Genomic DNA, 21928 nt, shown 5'->3' with positions numbered 1-21928 from the left:
GCGCAGACTCTCTCTGTGCCACTTGGCTGCTGCCGGGTGGAGGGGCGTAGGTGGGAAAGGGTGGCATCAGCGATTCAAGATTTTCTTCCCTATCCTCTTCAGTGCCTCTCTCAGTGATACGAAGTTAAAACCAAACCAAGTACCGTGAGTGCTCACCTGATTCTTGGTTCTTATGAAGGTGTTTTTTTTTGGCATAGATAGTTGTTAAATTTAGTATTTCTGTGGGGAGAGGGACAATGGTGGAGCCTTCTATTTGGCCATCGTGCCCTGCCCTTCCACCTGCATTCCATTTTCTTAAACTATTGAAAATTATCAGCTGTTCACTGTTCATCAACTTTCCCAAGTCTTGAATTAGAGGTGAGCAACTAAATTGAAGAAAAGGTAGGGACAGAACTTCTTGAAGAACAAAAGCATGGTGGACAGTTGAACCAAGTATAAAATGCAGTTCTGGCTTTGCGTTTTCAACTGCTTGGGATTTGAGGTTTATATGTAAACTTTAAATATGAAATATGAAATTTACAATTTCAAAAACCATGGACCAAAATGATTGCATGAGGAGAGGACCTTGTGAAAGAAGGGTGTATATTTGAATTAGAAAAAGAGGGTTTGGATTGGTGGAGGAGGATAGGGAGAAAACACAGGGCAGGCAGATTAGCAGAGCCGTGGGGGACTTGCCCATGGAACTAGCCTGGCTCAGGTGGAAGGTCTGGATTGAAAACAGAGTTACTTGTTTAGGTTGGGTCATGTGAGATTAGGAAGGAACCTAATAACTAGTGAGTGTGTGTGGGTAGTTAGAAAAAGCAAGGAAGCTGTAGAAGGTAGGAGGCCTGTACCAGTAAGATTAGCTACAGAAGTAGTAAGTGGACTATAGAATAAAGTTTCACTTCTAAGGCAAACCATGGCATGGATGCCAAGGGAGACATTAAAATGGATTTGGGGATTTCAAACCATTGAGTGTGTTTAACTTTGAGAAGAGGCAGTTCAGTACTGGCAGTTAAAGCGCAGTCTAGACCCAGAAGACTTAGATTCACATCCAGGTTCCAAGTGTGCCTTTGACAAGTTAATTGACTTTTCTGTGCCCCAGTATTCTTGTGAAATGAATATAGTAAAAGCCCCTAACTCACAAGATCTCCTCACACAACTTTGCTACTCAGTTTCCACTCCTAAAATGAAGAGCACGTATCCATGGAATTTGAGAAGAGGGCACGATTGGTAGGAGGCCAGGTGGTGGTACAGAAAGAAAGAAAAGGAACTGACCATTTTGTGCCCCGTCCACCACCTCACTGGGTTCTGAGCTTCACAGGGATGAGACTTGCTTCATTGTATCCCAGCACCTGGCACTGTACGTGACATCATTGGCACTCAAGAAATATTTATTGAGTGACTAAATGCATTTTTATGTGTAAGTTTAAAGATAAATTCAGAAAGCATTTTAATATATTTAGCTATGTGTTTGTCTAACAGTTTTGATTAATTTTTAACAACTAGAAATCATCTTATCAATCATAATTCAATCATAATTATCTGTGAAGTATTTGTGATAATTTTCTTTTTGTTTTACAGACCAGTTGGAATGCCAAAAATGGAAAAAGTCTACTTACATAATCCTAGTTCTGAAGAAACTATTACTTTAGTATCAATATCTGCTACAACATCACATTTTCATGCATCATTTTTTCAAAATAGGGTAAGTTTCTCTGCTATACATGATCTTTCCTGAGTTTGTTCAGTTCGTTCAGTGTATCAGGGGCTGAAATTAAGATGTCATCCGGGCTGAGTCCTTGTCCAGAGGCTCTGAGGGGAAGTCACTTCCAAACTCATTAAAGTTGTCGAGAGAATTAGGTTCCTTGTGGTTGTAGAACTGAAACCCCTGTTTGGCTGCTGGCTCTTGGCCAGTGACCCCTCCCAGCAACTCAGGGCCTCCGGGTTCCTTCTCACAGGCCATCCGTCTTCCAGCCAGCAACAGGGCATCTCTCCGCTGGCACTGTGTACCTCTCTGGCGTCCTCTTCTGCCTCCAGCGAGAAAACTCTGCTTTAAAGGGCTCCTGTCAGTGGGTCAGGACTCTCTGGAGAGCCTCCCTTTTGATTAACTAAAAGGCAGCCGGTTGGGAGCCTTAGTTACATCTTAGTCACGGCCTCAGAGATTAGGACATAAAGTCTTGGGCTCCAATTTAAGGTTCTCCTTACCACAAATATCCTTTAAAATTTTATTTTTTATTTTTATAGGAAGTGTGTAAACTTGTTATTAAAAACGTTTTCTCTGACCAAAAAAATAAAAATGGTTTCTTAAGTACATTTTAAATCTGAGAGAATACCTAAAGCTTTAATATATAGGTTTCCAAAATAATTAACAAAATAACAAAGATCAGAGGGAAGTAAATGAATGGAACCAAATTTCATCTTCCCAGAGTTTTCACTGACTCCTTTGAAGGGATGTGATTGAGTAACAAAGAAGAAACCTTTTTAACCATATAAGATATTGGTTGCTATATTTTTGTATCAATTATTTGATGTTTACATTTCTCCTTTCTAAAATCCTGTTTCATCATATGTTGTTGTTTACAGTAAAACAAAAAAGCATAACTTTTTCATTTAAAGGTATTTTATAAACAAGGGACTGATAAATCAGCATATTACTTTTGGTAATAAAAAGCTTAATTGTTTTGTGATTCTTGTGGAAATATCCCTTTTCTAAATTATTTCTTAAAATAGCTTTCCCTTGAGTTATTCTTTGTTATCTAAAAGACATTTTCACACTTTTTATAAAAGTGCTGTTAATAATAGCCTCCAATAATATAATTCTGAGGCTGTGAGAGGCCTGTGTCTACACAGGCCGAGCGCCAGAGAGGTCTGCTCCCGTCGTGCAGTGAGTGACAGGAGCCAAGGTGAAGGTGTAGGTGTTCTATTATCATCCCCAGTGATTTGTATCATATTACACTTCAGTGAGTGGCCTGTACCTAATAGTTTCTATAGAGAGATGTATTTATGTGGAATGAAACCATCCAGCTTTCAGGCATTGTCAGTATGCAGAGACAGGTTGGGTTAAAGGGCCAAATTGTGAAGTAAAAATGGAATCAGTTCAAAAATAGTTCACAACTGCACTATACATTTTATTTCTAGCTTGTTAACTTTTTGCTAAGTCAAGCAATATTTTGTTGTTTCTGAACACTCCAAGCTTCACCTGTGTTAAAGGCCAGGGTTTTTACTTTTTTCTTTGCTATCATAATACAGAGACTAGAACAAGAGTTGCAAACAGGTTCTTAAACTGGGCTAGGTAAACAGTATAAATGAAGGAAGCAAGCCGAGTGGGATGAGGGGTGTCCTAGAGAACATGTGACCCATTCAAAGAGATCAGCCTCCCCTGGGCTCCGGCCAGTGGTTACCGTGTGAGGAGTCTAAGCCCATGTGCAGTTCTGCTCATTTCCCAAGAAGAGTCAGAAATAAGAATTTTCATGTATCTTCCAGTCTTTACACATTGAAAATCAATTCAATTTTAGAAAGACAGTATGAGCCAAACAACATAAGCCATAGGCTACTAACTTGACATTTCTGAACTAGACTCTCCTAGGGACTATTTCTATATATGAATGTTATGCAGAGAATAGGGTCTCTGGAAATTTTTTAAAAGATAAACTAAATGTGTAGGTAATTAAGGAACAAGTTAACCAATCTGTTTTGTGCTGTCAGGTGATGGAATTAAACAATAAAAATAATGACACCTACCAAATTCCACATTTAAATAGTCAAGATTTAGCTCAAAGGAGATAGCCAAAATCTTTACTCTCTCCTCTTACACTTTTTTCTTCTCCTTGCTTTCCATCTTTTTTCCCCTACAGTAAGACACTGACTTAAGAAGCTCAAGAAGTAGAGGGGAGAGATGGAGTGGACTCTTGGGGGAAGAAATAACCTATTTCCTCTCCACCTCAGCTTTATGCCAACAATAAGAGCCTTGGGGAAAGATGAATAGACTTTCTTATGTGGAGGAGAGCAAAATCTTTCTGTATGTTTACTCTAATTGCCTTTGTCATGCTCAGAATTCTTGGTCAGGTGTTATTTCTTTGACAATAAAACGTTGTCTATAACTCAGAGTTTTTAATTGCTGTTATCATCTCTACCTTAACCAAAAAGTAGGAAATACAGAAAAGACTAATTATTTTTAAATTATTTTTTAAACCAAGTTTTACATAATTGTATTTTAATCCACACATGCAAGTAATCTTGTTAGGTTTTGATTTTAAGACCACCTGAAAATCAAAAAGAATAGGAATACTATGAGAGGTACGGGATGTGGTTGTGTAACGATTTATTTCTCTGTATATAAGTTTTTGTAATTATCTGTAATTATCTGTTGATTGAATATAATTATCTAATCAATTATAATTTAAAATTACATAACAGACTGCATTTAGGCCATTCATCTTTCATGGCCATATCGTATATAGGCCATAAAATATGCAACATATGTTTTGCATCAGAAAAGACAGATTTTTATAATAATATTCTAACAAGTCCAATTGTGGAAATGGGGTGCCTTACACACAATAGGAAACAATGATGTTTTCTTTATTGACTAGAACCTTTTGATTAATTAAATTTTCAGATAAACTGAAGATTAGGATACACTTTGTTTCAGTCTGTGACTAAAATTAAAATGTTATAGTTCACTCATTTCGGTATACTTAATGATCAGTCTCTTCTCATGGGTTGAAGGGGCATTAATAAAAATTAATGATTATTTTAATTAGATGTAGAAGGACATTGTTCTGTTGATTCCATGCATGTTATTGGGAATTTAAGGAAACGCGATGGAGCGGTAGTATGGAATATTATGCAGATAATAAAGAGAATGAAATAGGTCTCTATAGATCTGCAGTAATATACGTGACATGCTAATATGTAAGAAAAGCATATTGTAGAGTCGAATATAATGCCTTTTTTTTTTTTTTTTTCCGAGACAGGGTCTTTCTCTGTCGCCCAGGCTGGAATGCAGTGGCGTGATCTCAGCTCACTGCAACCTCTGCCTCCCAGTTCAAGCAATTCTTGTGCCTCAGCCTCCCCAGTAGCTGGGACTACAGGCACCTTCTACCACACCTGGTTAATTTTTGTATTTTTTAGTAGAGATGGGGTTTTGCCATGTTGGCCAGGCTGGTCTCAAACTCCCAGCCTCAAGCAATCCGCTTACCTTGGCCTCCCAAAGTGCCGGGATGACAGGCATGACCCACCGCACCCGGCCTATAATGCCATTTTTATAAAAAGCAAAAAATCTGTGTATATTTATTTGGGTATATTAATAAGAGCCGGAATAAAGCACAGATTAGATTTGCCAGGTTAACTGGATAACCTAATAATGGTGAGAATGGAGGAGGTTTGAGGGTATTAGCTTTTTATTCAGTCATCTTTGGTCTGTATCACTAAGTAAAATCAGCACTTGTTACTTTTGCAGTTTAAAATGTATAAGAAAATGTAAATTATAGTTTTGCCACCCCACCTATGTGGAAAGAAGGAATTAATGTAACAAATATTTATGAAGTGTCTACTTAAGTGCCCGGCACTTTCATCAGTGAAAACAGAGATGCTTATCATACATACTCTGGGGAGTTTGGGTAAAGTCAGCAGCAGAGGGAAGGCAAGCATGATAAATAAGTAAATTTTATACGATCTTAGAAGATGTTACAAGGTCAAAAGAAGAGTATGAGATCAGAGGCTGAGGTGTGCACAGGGAAGGGTGTAAGATCAGAGGCTGAGGTGTGCACAGGGAAGGGTATAAGATCAGAGGCTTAGGTGTGCACAGGGAAGAGTATGAGATCAGAGGCTTAGGTGTGCACAGGGAAGAGTATGAGATCAGAGGCTTAGGTGTGCACAGGGAAGAGTATGAGATCAGAGGCTTAGGCGTGCACAGGGAATGGTATGAGATCAGAGGCTTAGGTGTGCACAGGGAAGAGTATGAGATCAGAGGCTGAGGTGTGCACAGGGAAGAGTATGAGATCAGAGGCTTAGGTGTGCACAGGGAAGAGTATGAGATCAGAGGCTTAGGCGTGCACAGGGAAGAGTATGAGATCAGAGGCTTAGGTGTGCACAGGGAAGAGTATGAGATCAGAGGCTTAGGCGTGCACAGGGAATGGTATGAGATCAGAGGCTTAGGTGTGCACAGGGAAGAGTATGAGATCAGAGGCTGAGGTGTGCACAGGGAAGAGTATGAGATCAGAGGCTTAGGTGTGCACAGGGAAGAGTATGAGATCAGAGGCTGAGGTGTGCACAGGGAAGGGTATAAGATCAGAGGCTTAGGTGTGCACAGGGAAGAGTATGAGATCAGAGGCTGAGGTGTGCACAGGGAAGGGTATAAGATCAGAGGCTTAGGTGTGCACAGGGAAGAGTATAAGATCAGAGGCTTAGGCGTGCACAGGGAACGGTATGAGATCAGAGGCTTAGGCGTGCACAGGGAACGGTATGAGATCAGAGGCTTAGGCGTGCACAGGGAAGAGTATAAGATCAGAGGCTGAGGTGTGCACAGGGAAGAGTATGAGATCAGAGGCTTAGGCGTGCACAGGGAACGGTATGAGATCAGAGGCTTAGGTGTGCACAGGGAAGGGTATGAGATCAGAGGCTTAGGCGTGCACAGGGAACGGTATGAGATCAGAGGCTTAGGTGTGCACAGGGAAGGGTATGAGATCAGAGGCTTAGGTGTGCACAGGGAACGGTATGAGATCAGAGGCTTAGGCGTGCACAGGGAAGGGTATGAGATCAGAGGCTTAGGCGTGCCATTTTCAATAGGGTGGTCAGGGTAGGCTTTATTCAGAAGGTGACATTGGAACGAAAACTCAAAGGGGTGAGGTGGGACTGTTTGGAGGAAAGTGAAACATGGAAGAAAAGCATTCTAGCGGGAAGGACCAGGCAGTACAAAGGCTCCATTGTTGAAAGCAGGCCTGGTGTTCAAAGACAGCTAGACCAGAGTGAGCACAGATGAGAGGAGAAGTAAGGGGGCAGACCATGAAGGGCCTTACAAACTGTGGTTTGACTTGACTCTTTTTCCTGAATGACGTGGAAAGCCATCAAAGGGTTTTGAACAGAGGAATGAAATTGTAGCTTTAGGTTTTAAAAGGATCATTGTTCATCAAAAGTAGGACAAGGGACACCAGTCATATTGGCTGTTGCCATACTCCAGGGTAAGAAGATGATTAGATGATTACTCTGACCAGAGTGATACATGGAAGAGGTGAAGAAAGGAGTTGGACTTGGGATACAGGGATACCTTGGAGATATTATGGGTTCAGTTCCAGACCACTGCAGTAAGCCAGTCACAGAATTTTTTTGTTTCCCCATATATATAAAAGTTATGTTTAAGGCTGGGCGCAGTGGCTCAAGCCTGTAATCCCAGCACTTTGGGAGGCCGAGACGAGCGGATCACGAGGTCAGGAGATCGAGACCATCCTGGCTAACACGGTGAAACCCCATCTCTACTAAAAAATACAAAAAATTAGCCAGGCAAGGTGGCGGGCGCCTGTAGTCCCAGCTACTCGGGAGGCTGAGGCAGGAGAATGGCGTGAACCCGGGAGGCGGAGCTTGCTGTGAGCTGAGATCCGGCCACTGCTCTTCAGCCTGGGCGACAGAGCGAGACTCCGTCTCAAAAAAAAAAAAAAAAAAAAAAGAGTTTATACTGTAGCCTATTAAGTGCAGTAGCATTGTGTCTAAAAAATGTACATACCTTAATTTCAAAAATACTTTATTGCTAAAAACTGCTAATGATCATGCCAGCCTTCTGCAAGTCATAGTCTTTTTGCTGGTGGAGGGCCTTGCCTCAGTGTTGACAGCCACTGACTGATCAGGGTAGTGGTTGCTGAAGGTTGGGATGGCCATGACAGTTGCTTAAAATAAGACAACAGTGAAGAGTGCAGCATCCATTGATTCTTCTTTTCACAAAAATTTCTCTGTAGCGTGCAATGCTGTTTAATAGCATTTTACCCACAGTAGAACTTCTTTCAAAATTGGAGTCAATCCTTTCAAACCCTGCCTCTAAGTTTACGTAGTATTCTAAATTCTTTGCTGTCATGTCAACATATTCACAGCATCTTCACTAGGAGTAGATTTCATCTCAAGAAACCACTTTTTTTTGCTTATCCCTGAGAAACAACAACTCTTCTGTTCAAGTTTTATCAGGGGATTGCACCAGTTCATTCACATCTGTAGATGCCACTTCTAATTCTTTTCTCTTGCTGTTTCTACCACATCTACAGTGACTTTTCCACTGAAGTCTTGAGCCCTTCAGAGTCATCCAAAAGGGTTGGAATTAACTTCTTCCAACCTCCTATTGTTGACATTTTAACCCTCCTCCCATGGATCACAAATGTTCTTCCCCCGCCACCAAGACAGAGTCTCACTCTGTCGCCCAGGCTGGAGTGCGCTGGCACAATCTTGGCTCACTGCAGCCTCTGCCTCCCAGGTTCAAGCAGTTCTCCTGCCTCAGCCTCCTGAATAGCTGGGATTACAGGCCCACTCCACCCCTCCCAGCTGATTTTTTTTTTTTTTCTATTTTTAGTAGAGACAGGTTTCACCATGTTGGCGAGGCTGGTCTCGAACTCCTGACTCAGGTGATCCACCTCCCTTAGTCTCCCAAAGTGCTGGGACTACAGACTTGAGCCACTGTGCCCAGCTACAAATGTTCGTAATGGCATTTAGAATGGTGACTCCTTTCCAGGAGGTTTTCAATGGACTTTGCCCAGATCCATCAGAGGAATCACCCTTTGTGGCAGCTATAGCTTTAAGAAATGTATTTCTTAAATAACAAGACTTGCAACTTGAAGTTACTCCTTGATCCTTGGCTGAAGAATGGATGTTGTGTTAGCAGGTGTGAAAACAACTGCATCTTCTTGTACATTTTCATCAGAGCTCCTGGGTGACCAGTTGCCTTGTCACTGAGCAGTAATATTTGGAAAGAAATCTTTTTTCTGAGCATTAGGTCTCAACAGTGGGGTTTAAATATTCACTAAACCATGTTATAAATAGATGTGCTGTTATCTAGGCCTTGTCCATTTATGGACCACAGGTAGAGTAGATTTAGCACAATTCTTAAGGTCTCTAGAATTTTCAGAATGGCAGATGAGCACTGGCTTCAACTTAAAGTCACTAGCTGTGTTAGTCCCTAATAAGAGAGTCAACCTGTCCTTTGAAGCTTTGAAGCCAGGCACTGACATACCCTCTTTAGATGGCATCTTCCAACAGAAGGCTGTTTCATCTACATGGAAAATTTGTTGTTTAGTGTGGCCGTGTTCATCAGTGATCTTAGCTAGATCTTCTGGATAACTTGCTGCAACCTGGACATCAGCATTTAATGCTTCACCTTGCACTTTTATGTGATAGAGCTGGCTTCTTTTCTTAAACCTCATAAATCGATCTCTTTTAGCTTCCAGCTGTTCTGCAGCTTCCTCCCCTCTATCAGTCTTCACAGAATTAAAGAGAGTCAGGGCCTTGCTCTGGATTAGGCTTTGGCTTAAGAGAATGCTGTGGCACGGACAGGCGTGGTGGCTCACGCCTGTAGTCCCAGCACTTTGGGAGGCTGAGGCAGGTGGATCACCTGAGGTCAGGAGTTCAAAACCAACCTGGCCAACATGGTGAAACCCACCTCTACTAAAAATACAAAAATTGGTTGTGGTGGTGTGCACCTGTAATCTCAGTTACTCAGGAGGCTGAGGCACAAGAATCGCTTGAACCCGGAAGGCGGAGGTCGCAGTGAGCCAAGACCACGCCATTGCACTCTAGCCTGGGCATCAAGCGAAACTCCATCTCAAAAAAAAAAAAAAAAAAGAGAATGCTTGGGCTGCTTAGCTCTTCCATCCAGACCACTAAAGCTTTCTCCCTATCAGCAGTAAGGCAGTTTTCCTTCTTTGCCAGGTGTGTGTTCACTGGAGTAGCATTTTTAACTTCCTTCAACAACTTTTCCTTTGTATTCACAGCTTGGCTGTTTGGTACTAAAGGCCTAGCTTTGAGCCTCTCTTGGCTTTCAGCATGTCTTCCTCACTAACCTTATCATTTCCAGCTTTTGGTTTAAAGTGAGAGATGTGCAACTCTTCCTTTTACTTGAACACTTACAGGCCATTGTAGGGCTACTAATTGGCCTAATTGTGATATTATTGTATCTCAGGAATAGGGAAGCTTAAGGAGAGGAAGGGAGTTGGGAGAACAGTGGCTGGTGGAGCCATGAGAACACACATAACATGTTTCATTTTAAGCTTGCCATCTTATATGGGCATAGTTTGTGGTGCCCTAAAACAATTTCAGTAGCAACATCAAAGATCACAGATCATGCAGATATTATAATAATGAAAAATTTGGAAATACTGCAAGATCGCCAAAATGTGACACAGAGATACAAAGTGAGTACATGCGGTTGGAAAAATGGCACTGGTAGACTTGGTTAATGCAGGCTTGCAAAACGGCAGTACCTGTGAAGTGTAGCAAAGCGAAGCACAATAAAATGACATATGCCTGTATGTTTTGAAGATACACCCAACAGGATTTCCTGATGTGGGATTTGAGAGAAAGAGAAGAGTGAAAATTGACTCTAGAGTTTTGTCCTGAACTCTAGTCCTCAACTAGAAGGACAAAGTTGCAATCAGCTGAATTGAAGAAGGCAGAGGGTAGAGCAGGTTTCGGAGGTACAACCAGTAATTCAATTTGGACATGTTAGATTTCAGGTATCTCCTAGATATCCAAGAGGAGGTGGCAAATAGGCAGTTAGTCTATGAGTTTGCTATATGAGGACTAGACTAGAAATAGAGATTTCGGAGTCACTAGTGTAGATATGAAGCCATGGATCTGGATGAGATCACCAAGGAAGGAGATCACCCAGGGACTGAGCTGTGGTACAGTGCTGACTTGGGAAAATTACGATTTGTTAGTGGTATTACTAGAAACTCAGATCTCCTGTCGATCAGCTATATACTAGATGGCCAGTTCCAATAGTGGCAGAAAACTGCACTAAAAATTAAACATTCCATGGTGATTTTCCTAACTCTTTGGAGTTTAGATGGGCCTTAAAAGGGTATTGTTTGAATAGAGACATTTTTAAATCAAATTAAGTTCCCATAAACACTTTAAAGGACACCGGTTTTCCTCTGGATACATTTTCCATTATACACATAGGCTTTAGGAATCTCCTCATTGACACTAGAACTGGTCTTGGGTGGGAATACCATAATTCTGTAACTGTCACTTTTTTTAGAGAACATTTCAGATTTTTTTTTTGGTGGATACACAGCATTTATTGTACTAATTTTGCTACCTTTTTTTTTCTTTCAACTTTTAAGTTCAGCGATGCATGTGCAGGATGTGCAGGTTCGTTACGTAGGTAAATTTTTTTTCACTTTTTTTAATATCGGAAACTGAGACCCACGTTACAGTCAAGGGCACCTTACCGTCACGGTCAGCCCGGTTTAAGGGTGTGTTTTCCCAGAGAGAATGGCACTGGTGGTCTCAACTCTACCAAGGAAACATTAAATTTTCTGCTTGATTAGACCACTGATAGGGATTCAGACCACACACCTCCATGAGTACTGATACACAGTGCAAATTTTAAGAGTAAGTTAGTTTTTCTCCCTTCCTGCGGTGCCCAGAATGAGTCACATAAGTTTTCTTCACTGCCCCTTTCTGTGGCTTGGGTTTGTACTTGTCATCCTCACTCCTTGTTTTATTTGAAGAACGTTCTCTTGTTCTTCTTTTTTTATTCTTGGTATGGTATAAAACATCGGTATTACAGGCACTGGCATCTTAGATGGGAAAATGATATTGTCATATTTTGTTTCGTTTTGTTTTGTTCGTATTGCCAGAGTCCTCTCTGTGTCTCTCAGTGTCAGTTCTGTGAATCCTTACATTGTCAGAGGGAGTTAGGAAGGTGATGAGAGGGTGACCAGTCATATGATTCTGTGGAATTAAATTCACGACAATAAAAAGTGTGGGTGGACTGCCTGAACTCAGTGATATTACCCACTTCATTTCAAGATTTTGTTGTTTTAAAGTTAATTTGGCTTTAATCTTGCCCACCAAGAGTTAAACCTAAACATTCAATTATTTGTTCTTACTCCAAGGGAACATGAACACTGAGACCCTCATAAAAAAAGGTCCAGGCTAAAATATGCTTGAGTGAGTCCGCAACCCTTGTGGATTCACCCAAAACAGTAAAAAAAAAAAAATATATATATATATATATATATATATATGTATATGTGTATACATATACACACACAGATATATTTAATATATATTCTATATGTATTTGTTTTTAAATTACAGTATACTTGCAGTAAAATTCACCCTTTTAGTATATAGTTCTGAGTTTTGACAAACCCATAAGGTCATATAATCAACAACTTGGTCAACTCAAACCACTGAGTGTCGCCTATTCCAGAAGACTGTATTGATTTGGGACCCATGTAGCATATAGTGTTTTTAGTCTGGCTTCTTTCTTTTAGCATAATGCATTTCATGTTGGTTGGTGTAGCAGGCTGTATCAGTTCTTTGTACCACTTTATTATTATGGAATAGTATTTCATTGGCTGGCAATGTCACTGTGTGTTTATTCATTCACCAGTTGAAGACTTTCGGGGTGTTTCCAGTTTGGAGCTATTATTTAAACCCACTGTAAATATTTACATACAGATGTTAACAGTTTTTTTGTAACAACTGTACCCGTTTGTATTCCCATGAGAAACATGTGAGAGTTTCCGTTGCCCCACGTCGCTATTAGCACGCTGCATTCTGAGGTTTGTGTGTTTTGTGATGCGAGTGGTTCAGCTCGGTGTACAGTGTTAGGCCATTTTTATTTTAACCTGCGTTCTCCAGTGAAAATTGATGTTGAGCATCTTTTTATTTGCCATCCATATGTTTCCTTTGGTGAAGTGTCTGTTCAGTTCTTCTGCCTGTTTTTTAAGTTGAGTTATTTGTTTTTTCATTGAGTTCGTGAGAGTTCCTTATGTGTTCAGGATACAAGTCTTTCTTGAGATACGTGATTTTACAAGTCTTTTCTTCTAGTTTGTGTCATACCTTTTCATTCTATATCTTTGAAAGAGCAGAGGTTTATAATGTTCATGGTGTCCAGTTTATCAAATTGTTCTTTTATGGGTCATGCTTTGGGAGTTGTAGCTAGGAAATCTTTGCCTAATCCAAAGTCACAAAGATTTTCTCCATTTTTTTCTTTCCTAGAAGTACAGCTGGCCCTCTGCAGCCATGAGCTTCTTATCCATGGATCTAGTCAACTACAGGTCAAAACTATTTGAGAAAAAAAAAAAAAAAAAGTGCTTCTGTACTGAACAAGACTTTTCTTGTCTATACATGTTCAGACAAATAATACAGTATAAACTATTTACTTAGCATTTACATTGTATTAAGTATTACAAGTAATGTGGAGATTATTTAAAGTTTCCCCGGGAGATACGTGCATAGCCAGGGGGATAGGCATAGGTTATATGCAAATGCTGCTTTGTATTATAGCAGAGACTTGAGCATCCACAGATGTTGGAATCTGCATGAAGTCCTGGAGCCAATCCCACAGATACCGAGGGACAACCATCATAGTTTTAGATTTTAGATTTAGATCTACAGCCCATTTTTAGCTGCTGTTTGTTTATGGTATAAGATATGGATTGAGGATTGTTTTGATTTGTTTTGCATATGGATATTCGTTTGTTCCTGGACTATCCGTTGAAAAAGACTATCCATTGAAAAAGACTATCCGTTTTCATTAAAATCCCACTGTATTTTTGTTGAAAGTCAGTTGACCTTGTGTATGTGTGAGTCTGGTTTTGGACTCTTCACTATGTTCTAATACGTTCTAATAGACTCTGAAATACCTGTCCTTTCACCAGCCCATACTGTTTTGATAACTGTGGCTTTATATTAATTATTAGAATTAGACACTATGACTCCTCCAATTTTGATTTTCTCTTTCAGAATTTCCTTGGCTCTTATTTCCTTTCTTTATCATCTAAATTTTAGAATCAGCCTATCAGTTTCTTAAAAAAAAAAAAAAAATCTGAGATTTTATCATGTTCTTTTGAATTAACTTTAAATGTACAGAAAAGTAATACTTTCCATGTATTCCTCACTCTAACATTCTTCTGATGTTAACATCTTATATAATCATAGTGTAATGCCCAGACCGTTTGTTCCCCAAAGAAGACCACCAGAGTCCAGAGTCAAAGCCAAGCGGCAAGGATCTTTTACTGCAAGTTCGAACTTGATCCCTCCATTCCACCGCATACAAGAGGGCCTCGAACAATGGGAGTGCTTGCCTTTTATAGCCCGATGTAAATAGGATACGTAAAGTTATAGAGGAACAAGGGAATTCTTTTGGTTGCAGCACTACAATTGGTTAACATTTTAAGTTATACATTTAGCAGTTTTCTATTGGTTCCCACGCTTCCAGTAAAACCACGAACGGCTGTGTCCTTATCGGAGACTTTCCAGGTGGTGTTTTTTTAAAGTTGAGATATATGGTAGTCTCTGAGTTGAGAAATGTGTTTGTACTGGGCTCAGGAAGTTAAGAGAGATATGGTGGGATGTGTTTGTACTGGGCTCAGGAAGTTGAGAGATATATGGTGGGATGTGTTTGTACTGGGCTCAGGAAGTTGAGAGATATATGGTGGGATGTGTTTGTACTGGGCCTGTTTGTGTTGGGTCCGGGGTTGAGGAATGTGCCTGTTTTCTTTCAATAGTACAATTTTCAAACCAGGAAACTGGCATTAGTACGATACCATTAACTAAAGAATTTGTATGAATTTCATCAGTTTTTCTATCAGTGTACTACTTTTTCTGTTTTAGGATCCTATTTCACATTGCATTTAGTTGTTACTTCTCCTTAGACTGAAATTTTGGTTGCACTTGCATTGGATATGTAAATCCATTTCAGGAGAACTAACATCTAATATTGAGTCTTCTAACCCGTGAACACAGTATTTCCATTTATTTGTCTTCTTCGGTTACTTTCACTAATGTTTTATAGTTTTCAGCTTACAGAACTTGCACATTATTAGATTTATACCTCAGTATTTCTTTGTGCATGTGTTACCCTAAATAGTATGTTTTTAAAAATTAGAATGTCACTGGTTCATTGCTGGTGTATGGAGATACAATTGATCATTATATGTTGACCTTGATTCCCATGACTTCTTAAAACTCTTTTAGGAGCATTTTTGTAGGGATTTTTCGGTATGGAAAGCCGTGTTATCTGAATAAAAACTGATTTTTCTTCTGTACTAATGTGTAATGCCTTTTATTTATTTTTTTTTTCGTGCTTCTTTGCACTTTGTTTTTGTTTTTTTGAGATCGAGTCTCACTCTGTCGCCGGGCTAGAGTACAGTGGCGCAATCTCTGCTCACTGCAACCTCTGCCTCCCGGTCCAAGCGATTCTCCTGCCTTGGCTCCCTGAGTAGCTGAGACTACAGGTGCGTGCCACCACACCCAGCTAATTTTTGTAATTTTAGTAGAGACGGGGTTTCACCATGTTGGCCAGGATGGTCTCAATCTCTTGACCTTGTGATCCACCCACCTCAGCCTCCCAAAGTGCTGGGATTACAGGCATGAGCCACCGCTTCCGGCCCTCTTTACACTTCTGATACAGTGTTAAATAGCTGTCATAAGAGAGGGCATCCTTCCCTTGTTTTAAATTTTGGAGGAAAAGCATTCAGTCATTCACCATTAAATACTATGGTAGCTCCTAGGGCAGGAGTGTCCAATCTTTGCTTACCTGGGCCACACGTAAAATACACTAATGATAGCTGATGAGCTAAAAAAACAACAACAACAACAACAACAACAACAACACACACACACACACACAGAAACTTAATGTTTTAAGAAAGTTTACAAATTTGCGTTGGGCCCATTTCAAGCTACCCTGGGCTTCATGCAGCCCATGGACCACAAAATGGACAAGCTTCTTTAGGGTTTTTGCAGGTGTTCTTTATAATATTGAGGGAGTTCTCTTCTATTGACTTAGTTTACTGAGATTTTTAATCATGAATCGATATTAAATTTTGTCAAATTACATGCTGCTATTGAGATGATCTTGTGCTTTTTCTTTAGTCTGTTAAGTAAAGTACATTGATTTGATTTTTGAATGTTGAACTAGAATTGGATTTCCAAGATACAAACTACTTGGTTGCTGGTTGTCAGTTGTACCCTTTAGTCGTTAAGGAGAATTTACAAAACAAATGAAACCCAATTCAGCTACTTAACCTAGGAATGGGTCCCTGGCTGAAGACTGCTCTCTGCCATTTTAGAAGCAAGAAGAAACTCACACTCACCTTTTGTGTTGGAAGTGAGCTGAAACTCCAGAAAGGAGTTACCTTCCTTTTATCAGTATGGAAGCAGGACAGCTTGCCTTCACTGTCAGAAGCAAGCAAAACTCCATAAAAGAAGTTGTACAGCAAAACAAACTTTAGATGTCAACCAAATTTGGGGATATTAGGGATTCTCTTGAGGGAGGGGATCCCCCAGGCCTCAGCAAATTGTCTCATTGGTTTGAGCCGTAAGGATAGATCAAGTTGGTATCAAGCACTGACAGGAAATTTGTCAAAGATCAGGGGCGCCTCCACTCAGAATCCCTGTGGTTACTAATTGTGAACCCAAAATATCTGAGACCGGTCTCAGTCAGTTTAAAAAGTTTATTTTGCCAAGGTTAAAGCCATGCCTGTCACACAGCCTCGTGGGGGTCCTGATGATATGTGCCCAAGGTGGTCGGGGCACAGCTTGTTTTTATGCATTTTAGGGAGGCATCCTGCATCAGTCAATACATGTTAGATTTACATTGGTTTGATCTGAGTGGGCAAGACAGCTTAAGTGAGGGCTTCCAGGTCATAGGGAGATTTAAACATATTCTTTTTAATTTATTTATTTATGTTTGATATGGGGTCTCACTGTGTCACCCAGGCTGGAGTGCAGTGGTGTGATCTTGGCTCACTGCATCCTCTGCCCACTGAGCTCAAGTGATCCTACCTCTTCAGTGTCCCAAGAAACTAGGACCACAGACGCCTGCCACCATGCCTGGCTAAGTTTTTTGTATTTTTTTTTTTTTGGTGGAGGCTGGGTTTCACCGTGTTGCCCAGACTGGTCTGGAACTCCTGAGCTCAAGGGATCCACCCTCCTCGGCATCCTAAACTGCTGGAATTACAGGCGTGAGCAGCCGCACTCGCCAGATTTAAACATATTACAATTGGTAGTTGGTTAGAAGAGTTACCAGCAGTAGAAAGGAGTGGCTGAGTCAAGATGAAGGGTTGTGGAGACCAAAGTTTTATCGTGTAGAAGAAGCCTCCAGGTAGCAGGCTTCAGAGGAAATAGATTGTAAATGTTTCTTACCAGACTTAATGTTTGTGTTAATGTTAATGCTGGAGGTATATAATGAGGCATGTCTAATCCCCTTTTCCACAATGCCAGAACTAGATGTTCTGATTAACTCTGAAGTGTTCTTGGCCGAGAGGAGGAGTTCATTCAGATGGTGGGGCGGGGGATGGGGGGGGTGGGGGGGTGGGTCTTAGAATTTCATATTTGGTTTACATTTGCCAAGTTTTTCACCAAAACTAAAAGTTGCTAAGAGTTAACATTGTTCCATGTAATTGAGGCTACTTAAGAAACAGTTTTACATCCAAGGTGTTTTGGCAAAAGATAATATGGCAAATTTGGTGGGGGCAGGTTTGTTTAGAGGGTTACAGAATTATTTTAAGCCAAAGGTTTGAGCGAGTTGTGAAAGGTTTATAAAACATTTAATATTGTAAAAGAAATTCTGTGTGTGTGCATATTGGCTAATGTTAAAAAAAGTATTCATATTTTTCATAAATTGAACATTAAAATAGAAAAGCACAACATGGGAAAAAAAAAAACTACTTGGTCAAGATGTGTTATCCATTTTATATCTTACCTTGATTCAGTTTGCCAATGCTTTGTAGAAACTTGTGTTTCTGTGTTTATGAAGGATATTGGCTTATAGTTTTTAAGTCTTTGCGTGGTCTTGATATCAGGGTAATGCTGAATTACGAATGTTCTCTCCTGTGTGTTGAAAAGTTTATGTAACGTAGGTATTATTTCTTTCTTAAATGGTTGGTAGAGAATTCATTTCCACGAGTTAAATCATTTAAGATCAGGCTTTTCTTGGTGGCAATATTTTAAACCACAAATTAAATTTTAACTGTGTGCAGGACTATTTCAGTTTGAATGAGCTTTGGCAGATTGTGTCATATCTAGCCAACTGTCAAAGAATGTGTCCATTTCTCCTAGCTGTTAAATTTATGGGCATAGAGTTGCTTGTAATACTCCTTTATCATTCTTTCTGTGTGTAAAGGTATGCAGTGATATCCACATTTTAGTTCCTTATATTTTTGACTTCTCCCTTTTTATACACAGTCACTCTTTGCAGGGTTTTATCCATTTTATGGAGTTTTTGAGCACCAGCTTCGGTTTTATTGATTTTTTTTTTTTTTTTTTTGCTACTTTCTGTTTTCTGTTTCATTAATTTTTGCTCTATTTTCCTTCCTTTTGCTTACTCTGGGTTTAATTTATTCTTTTTCTAGTGTCTCAAAACAGAAATGTAGATTATTGATGTGAAACATTTCTGTTCCAAATAAGCATGTAATGCTATGAATTTTCCTCCAAGTATTGCTTTACCTGCAGCCTTCAGATTTTAATATTGTGCTTTCATTTCCAGTCAATTCAAAATATTTTATAATTTCTTTTGTTACTACTTACTTCCCCCGTGGCTTATTTTAGAAACATGTTGTTTAATTTCAGACTATTCGAGGGTTTGCCAGATGTCTTTCTGTTGCTGATTTCTGGCTCGGGTGTGAATAGCACCAGTGTCTACAGCTTCCAGGGTTTTTGTGCTCTGGTGCACGTTCACACAGTCAGCCTCTAGCAATGTGTAAACATGTTAGCTGCATTTTTAGCTGACACTCCTGTATAATAGCCTCATCATCTTCCCTTCTCTGCCATGGGTGAGCCGGTATTCCCATTCCGTCTGTCCTCGGAAGTGCTTGTCTTTCTACAGTTTTGAACTAGTTGATAATCCACTCTGTGATGGGTTCAAGAAAAGTCGTGAATTACTGTAATTATTCTTTTGCTGCATTTTATTACAGTAATGTAGTGCAACAAAAGAATAGTTACAATAATTTGCAACTTGTAAATTATTCTTTTGTTGGTGGTAATGTAGGAGACATACTCTGTCTAGACATCTTTCTTCAGACTAAGGTGAAGCCAGAGTCTTACTACCATGTATTTTGAGCTATAATTTAGGTAGCATGTTAGAGTTCTAGCCATAGAGGCAGAATGAGACAGGTTGATGGCTTTACATATTAAAATGTATTTTAAGGCTTTGTTGCAGGGCAGAACCGTAATTTCAGTCTCTTGAACGTGGGAGTAGCCCTATTGTTTTGTGGTAATAACATTTTACTTTACTAACTATAGTGACATTCTCAGTTTGCAGAAAGTAACAGGAGTGAGTTCCTGCACATACACTCACCCCGCCTTCTCTTCTATTTAAGTTGCCGGGACATTTTGTTTCTTGTGTGAATGGAAGGCAGATTTCAGAAGGTTGAGGCCTGGGTTTATTCTTTGGGCTAAAACAAGTCACTGCTTAGTAGTACAGTAGTATATCTATATGAAAAGCTCAGCTTCAATGCAACTTATATCTGATTTTTGATCATGGAACAGCCTGTAATTAGGTACTTCATGCCAGCCTAGTGATTGTTAAATGAACAGAATCTAGGAAACCATCTGTTGTACAAGGCTGTGGCTCTAATGGACAAAGGATATGTGACCGTAGACATTCAATACGGAAGACATCTTTTTAATTACTTTCCATTGCTAACTTAAAGCTTAAACTTTTAAAGGAAAAACTAGTTTATGGAAATGATTCTAAGATACTTATTTAAGGAAGTTGAGCTGTATAATTTTTTTTCTTGTTATGAATTTAACTTTATTTATTTTCTGTTTCAGAAAATTCTTCCAGGAGGAAATACATCGTTTGATGTAGTTTTTCTTGCAAGAGTAGTAGGAAATGTAGAAAATACTTTATTTATTAATACATCTAATCATGGGGTATTTACTTACCAGGTAAGAACCAGAATTAAAACTTATTTTATACAATATGATCATTACCTCTGCCTTATATGCCAGCCTTTTAAGAACGCAGAAACTCAGAGGATAATAGAAAATGTAGGAGTTTAGACTTAGAGCATTTTTATACTTACAGTGAATATCTCTATTCAAATCAGACCGAACAGGTGATTTTAAAGCGACAGCTAAAGTGTTAACATAAGGTTGACAATAGTGAAAAGTATTTTCATACTGACTTACACATTCTTGTTTAATTTTTACTTTTACACACTTATGAAGCACGCTTGATAATAGTGTTGATTAAAACACTTAAAACAATTAAAATTCATGCCTACTTTAGTAAGTATTTTTTTGATAAACTTATTTTTACATAGAATTTTGGTTTAGGTCATTAAGGGAAGTTAATGTATATAGGAGTCATATAGTAAATCTTTTTGTATATCAGCTATTATTCTGTTTGTGAATCAAGATTTTTGTATGTCAAGACTATTAAGGCTGGGTATGATACTTCACACATGTAATCCCAGCACTTTGGGAGGCCAAGGTGGGAGGATCACTTGAAGCCAGGAGTTCAAGACTAGCCTGGGCAACAAAGCAAGACCTCATCTCTACAAAAAACATTTTTAAAAATTAACTGGGCACAGTGGTGAGCACTTGTAGCCTCAGCTACTCGGGAGGCTACAGTGGGAGGATCCCTTGAGCCCAAGAGTTCAAGGCCACAGTGAACTACGATTACACCACTGTGCTCCACCCTGGGTGACAGATCAAGACCACATCTCTAAAAGAAAAAAAAACAAAGATTCTTAACAGTAATTGCTCATATTTGTCCAGCAGTGTACTACGCATGCCCTTCTGCCTATGTTATAGATACCGTTATTGTTGAAGAAGTTTTAAAAGGTTTGCCCATGCTATTAGTAAGTTATTAAAGGGGACTCAAACTCATGTCTTTGTAACTATAAAGACTGTAATCTTTACCACTGTGCTGTGCTGCCTGGAACTCGAGTGTTAGCTCTGACACATTACAGGTCCTGTGCTTTTGTGTGTTTTTTGTTTTTTTTTAAAAACATTTCCTCCCCAGTATCCATTAACTCTGACACATCATATAAAATAAGGGTCAGAGGCAGTGTTCCCTTTTAGTAGGGACCATGTCTTCTGTTTCTGTAAGGTGACTAAATCTAACGATTGCTTAGTAGACATTCAGTACGCTGTTGATGCTTGGTTCAGTAATTTTGAAGTGCTAGACAGATCATACCTATTTCACGTGTACTTGTTGAGTAAATGAAAAGACTGCCACAAAAATGAAAGTCATTGCCCCGCGACGGCGTCTCCCAGCAGACCTGGGTGATCACAGCCAATCTGGACTATTGAGGGTCATGATCAGGTTGTTCCCATGGTGACCCCGGTGGCCAGCTGTCTTCTTTCTTTACCTCTTCACATCTAATCTTTCATCAAGTCTTCCTCCTAAATATATCTACAGTCTGTTTACCTCCCTCCTCCTCACTACCACTGCTGTCTTCCAAGCCACTCTTGCTGGATTACACGTTAGCTGTCTGAATGCCCTCCACTCTCCCCCAACACCTACAACTGTCTGTTACTCACTTTAGCAGAGGGATTTTTTTAAAAAATCTTTTTATTGGTTTCCAGTCTGTCTCCAGTACTACGATGTAAGTTTCATGAGACCCAGCACATTATCTGTTTTTTTTACTGTTGAATTGTTCACTATTGTATATGTGCCTAGCACCTCATAGACACTTAATAAATAGCAATATGTTAATAATATCATTTGAATTACTGGTTTACCCTGCTTAGTCAACCTAGGGCCATCCCATGTGGGAAT

The 21928-nt window shown here is 39.7% G+C and overlaps 1 protein-coding gene across 3 annotated transcripts in view; it reads left to right on the top strand.

The window, feature by feature from the left end:
* TMEM131 (transmembrane protein 131) overlaps positions 1-21928 on the top strand; it is a 254703-nt gene that overhangs the window by 142051 nt on the left and 90724 nt on the right. For all 3 annotated transcript variants that reach the window (XM_028832201.2, XM_015112922.3, XM_077958821.1), the window contains exons 5-6: positions 1564-1687; positions 19972-20088. In XM_028832201.2, the coding sequence (XP_028688034.2) occupies positions 1564-1687; positions 19972-20088 (241 nt within the window). The remainder of the gene's footprint in view (positions 1-1563; positions 1688-19971; positions 20089-21928) is intronic.

The sequence above is a fragment of the Macaca mulatta genome, chromosome 13, assembly GCF_049350105.2.
Source record: "Macaca mulatta isolate MMU2019108-1 chromosome 13, T2T-MMU8v2.0, whole genome shotgun sequence".
NCBI lineage: Eukaryota > Metazoa > Chordata > Mammalia > Primates > Cercopithecidae > Macaca > Macaca mulatta.
The sequence above is the reverse complement of the archived record's forward strand: the minus strand, read 5'-3'. Positions and strand labels throughout refer to the sequence as shown.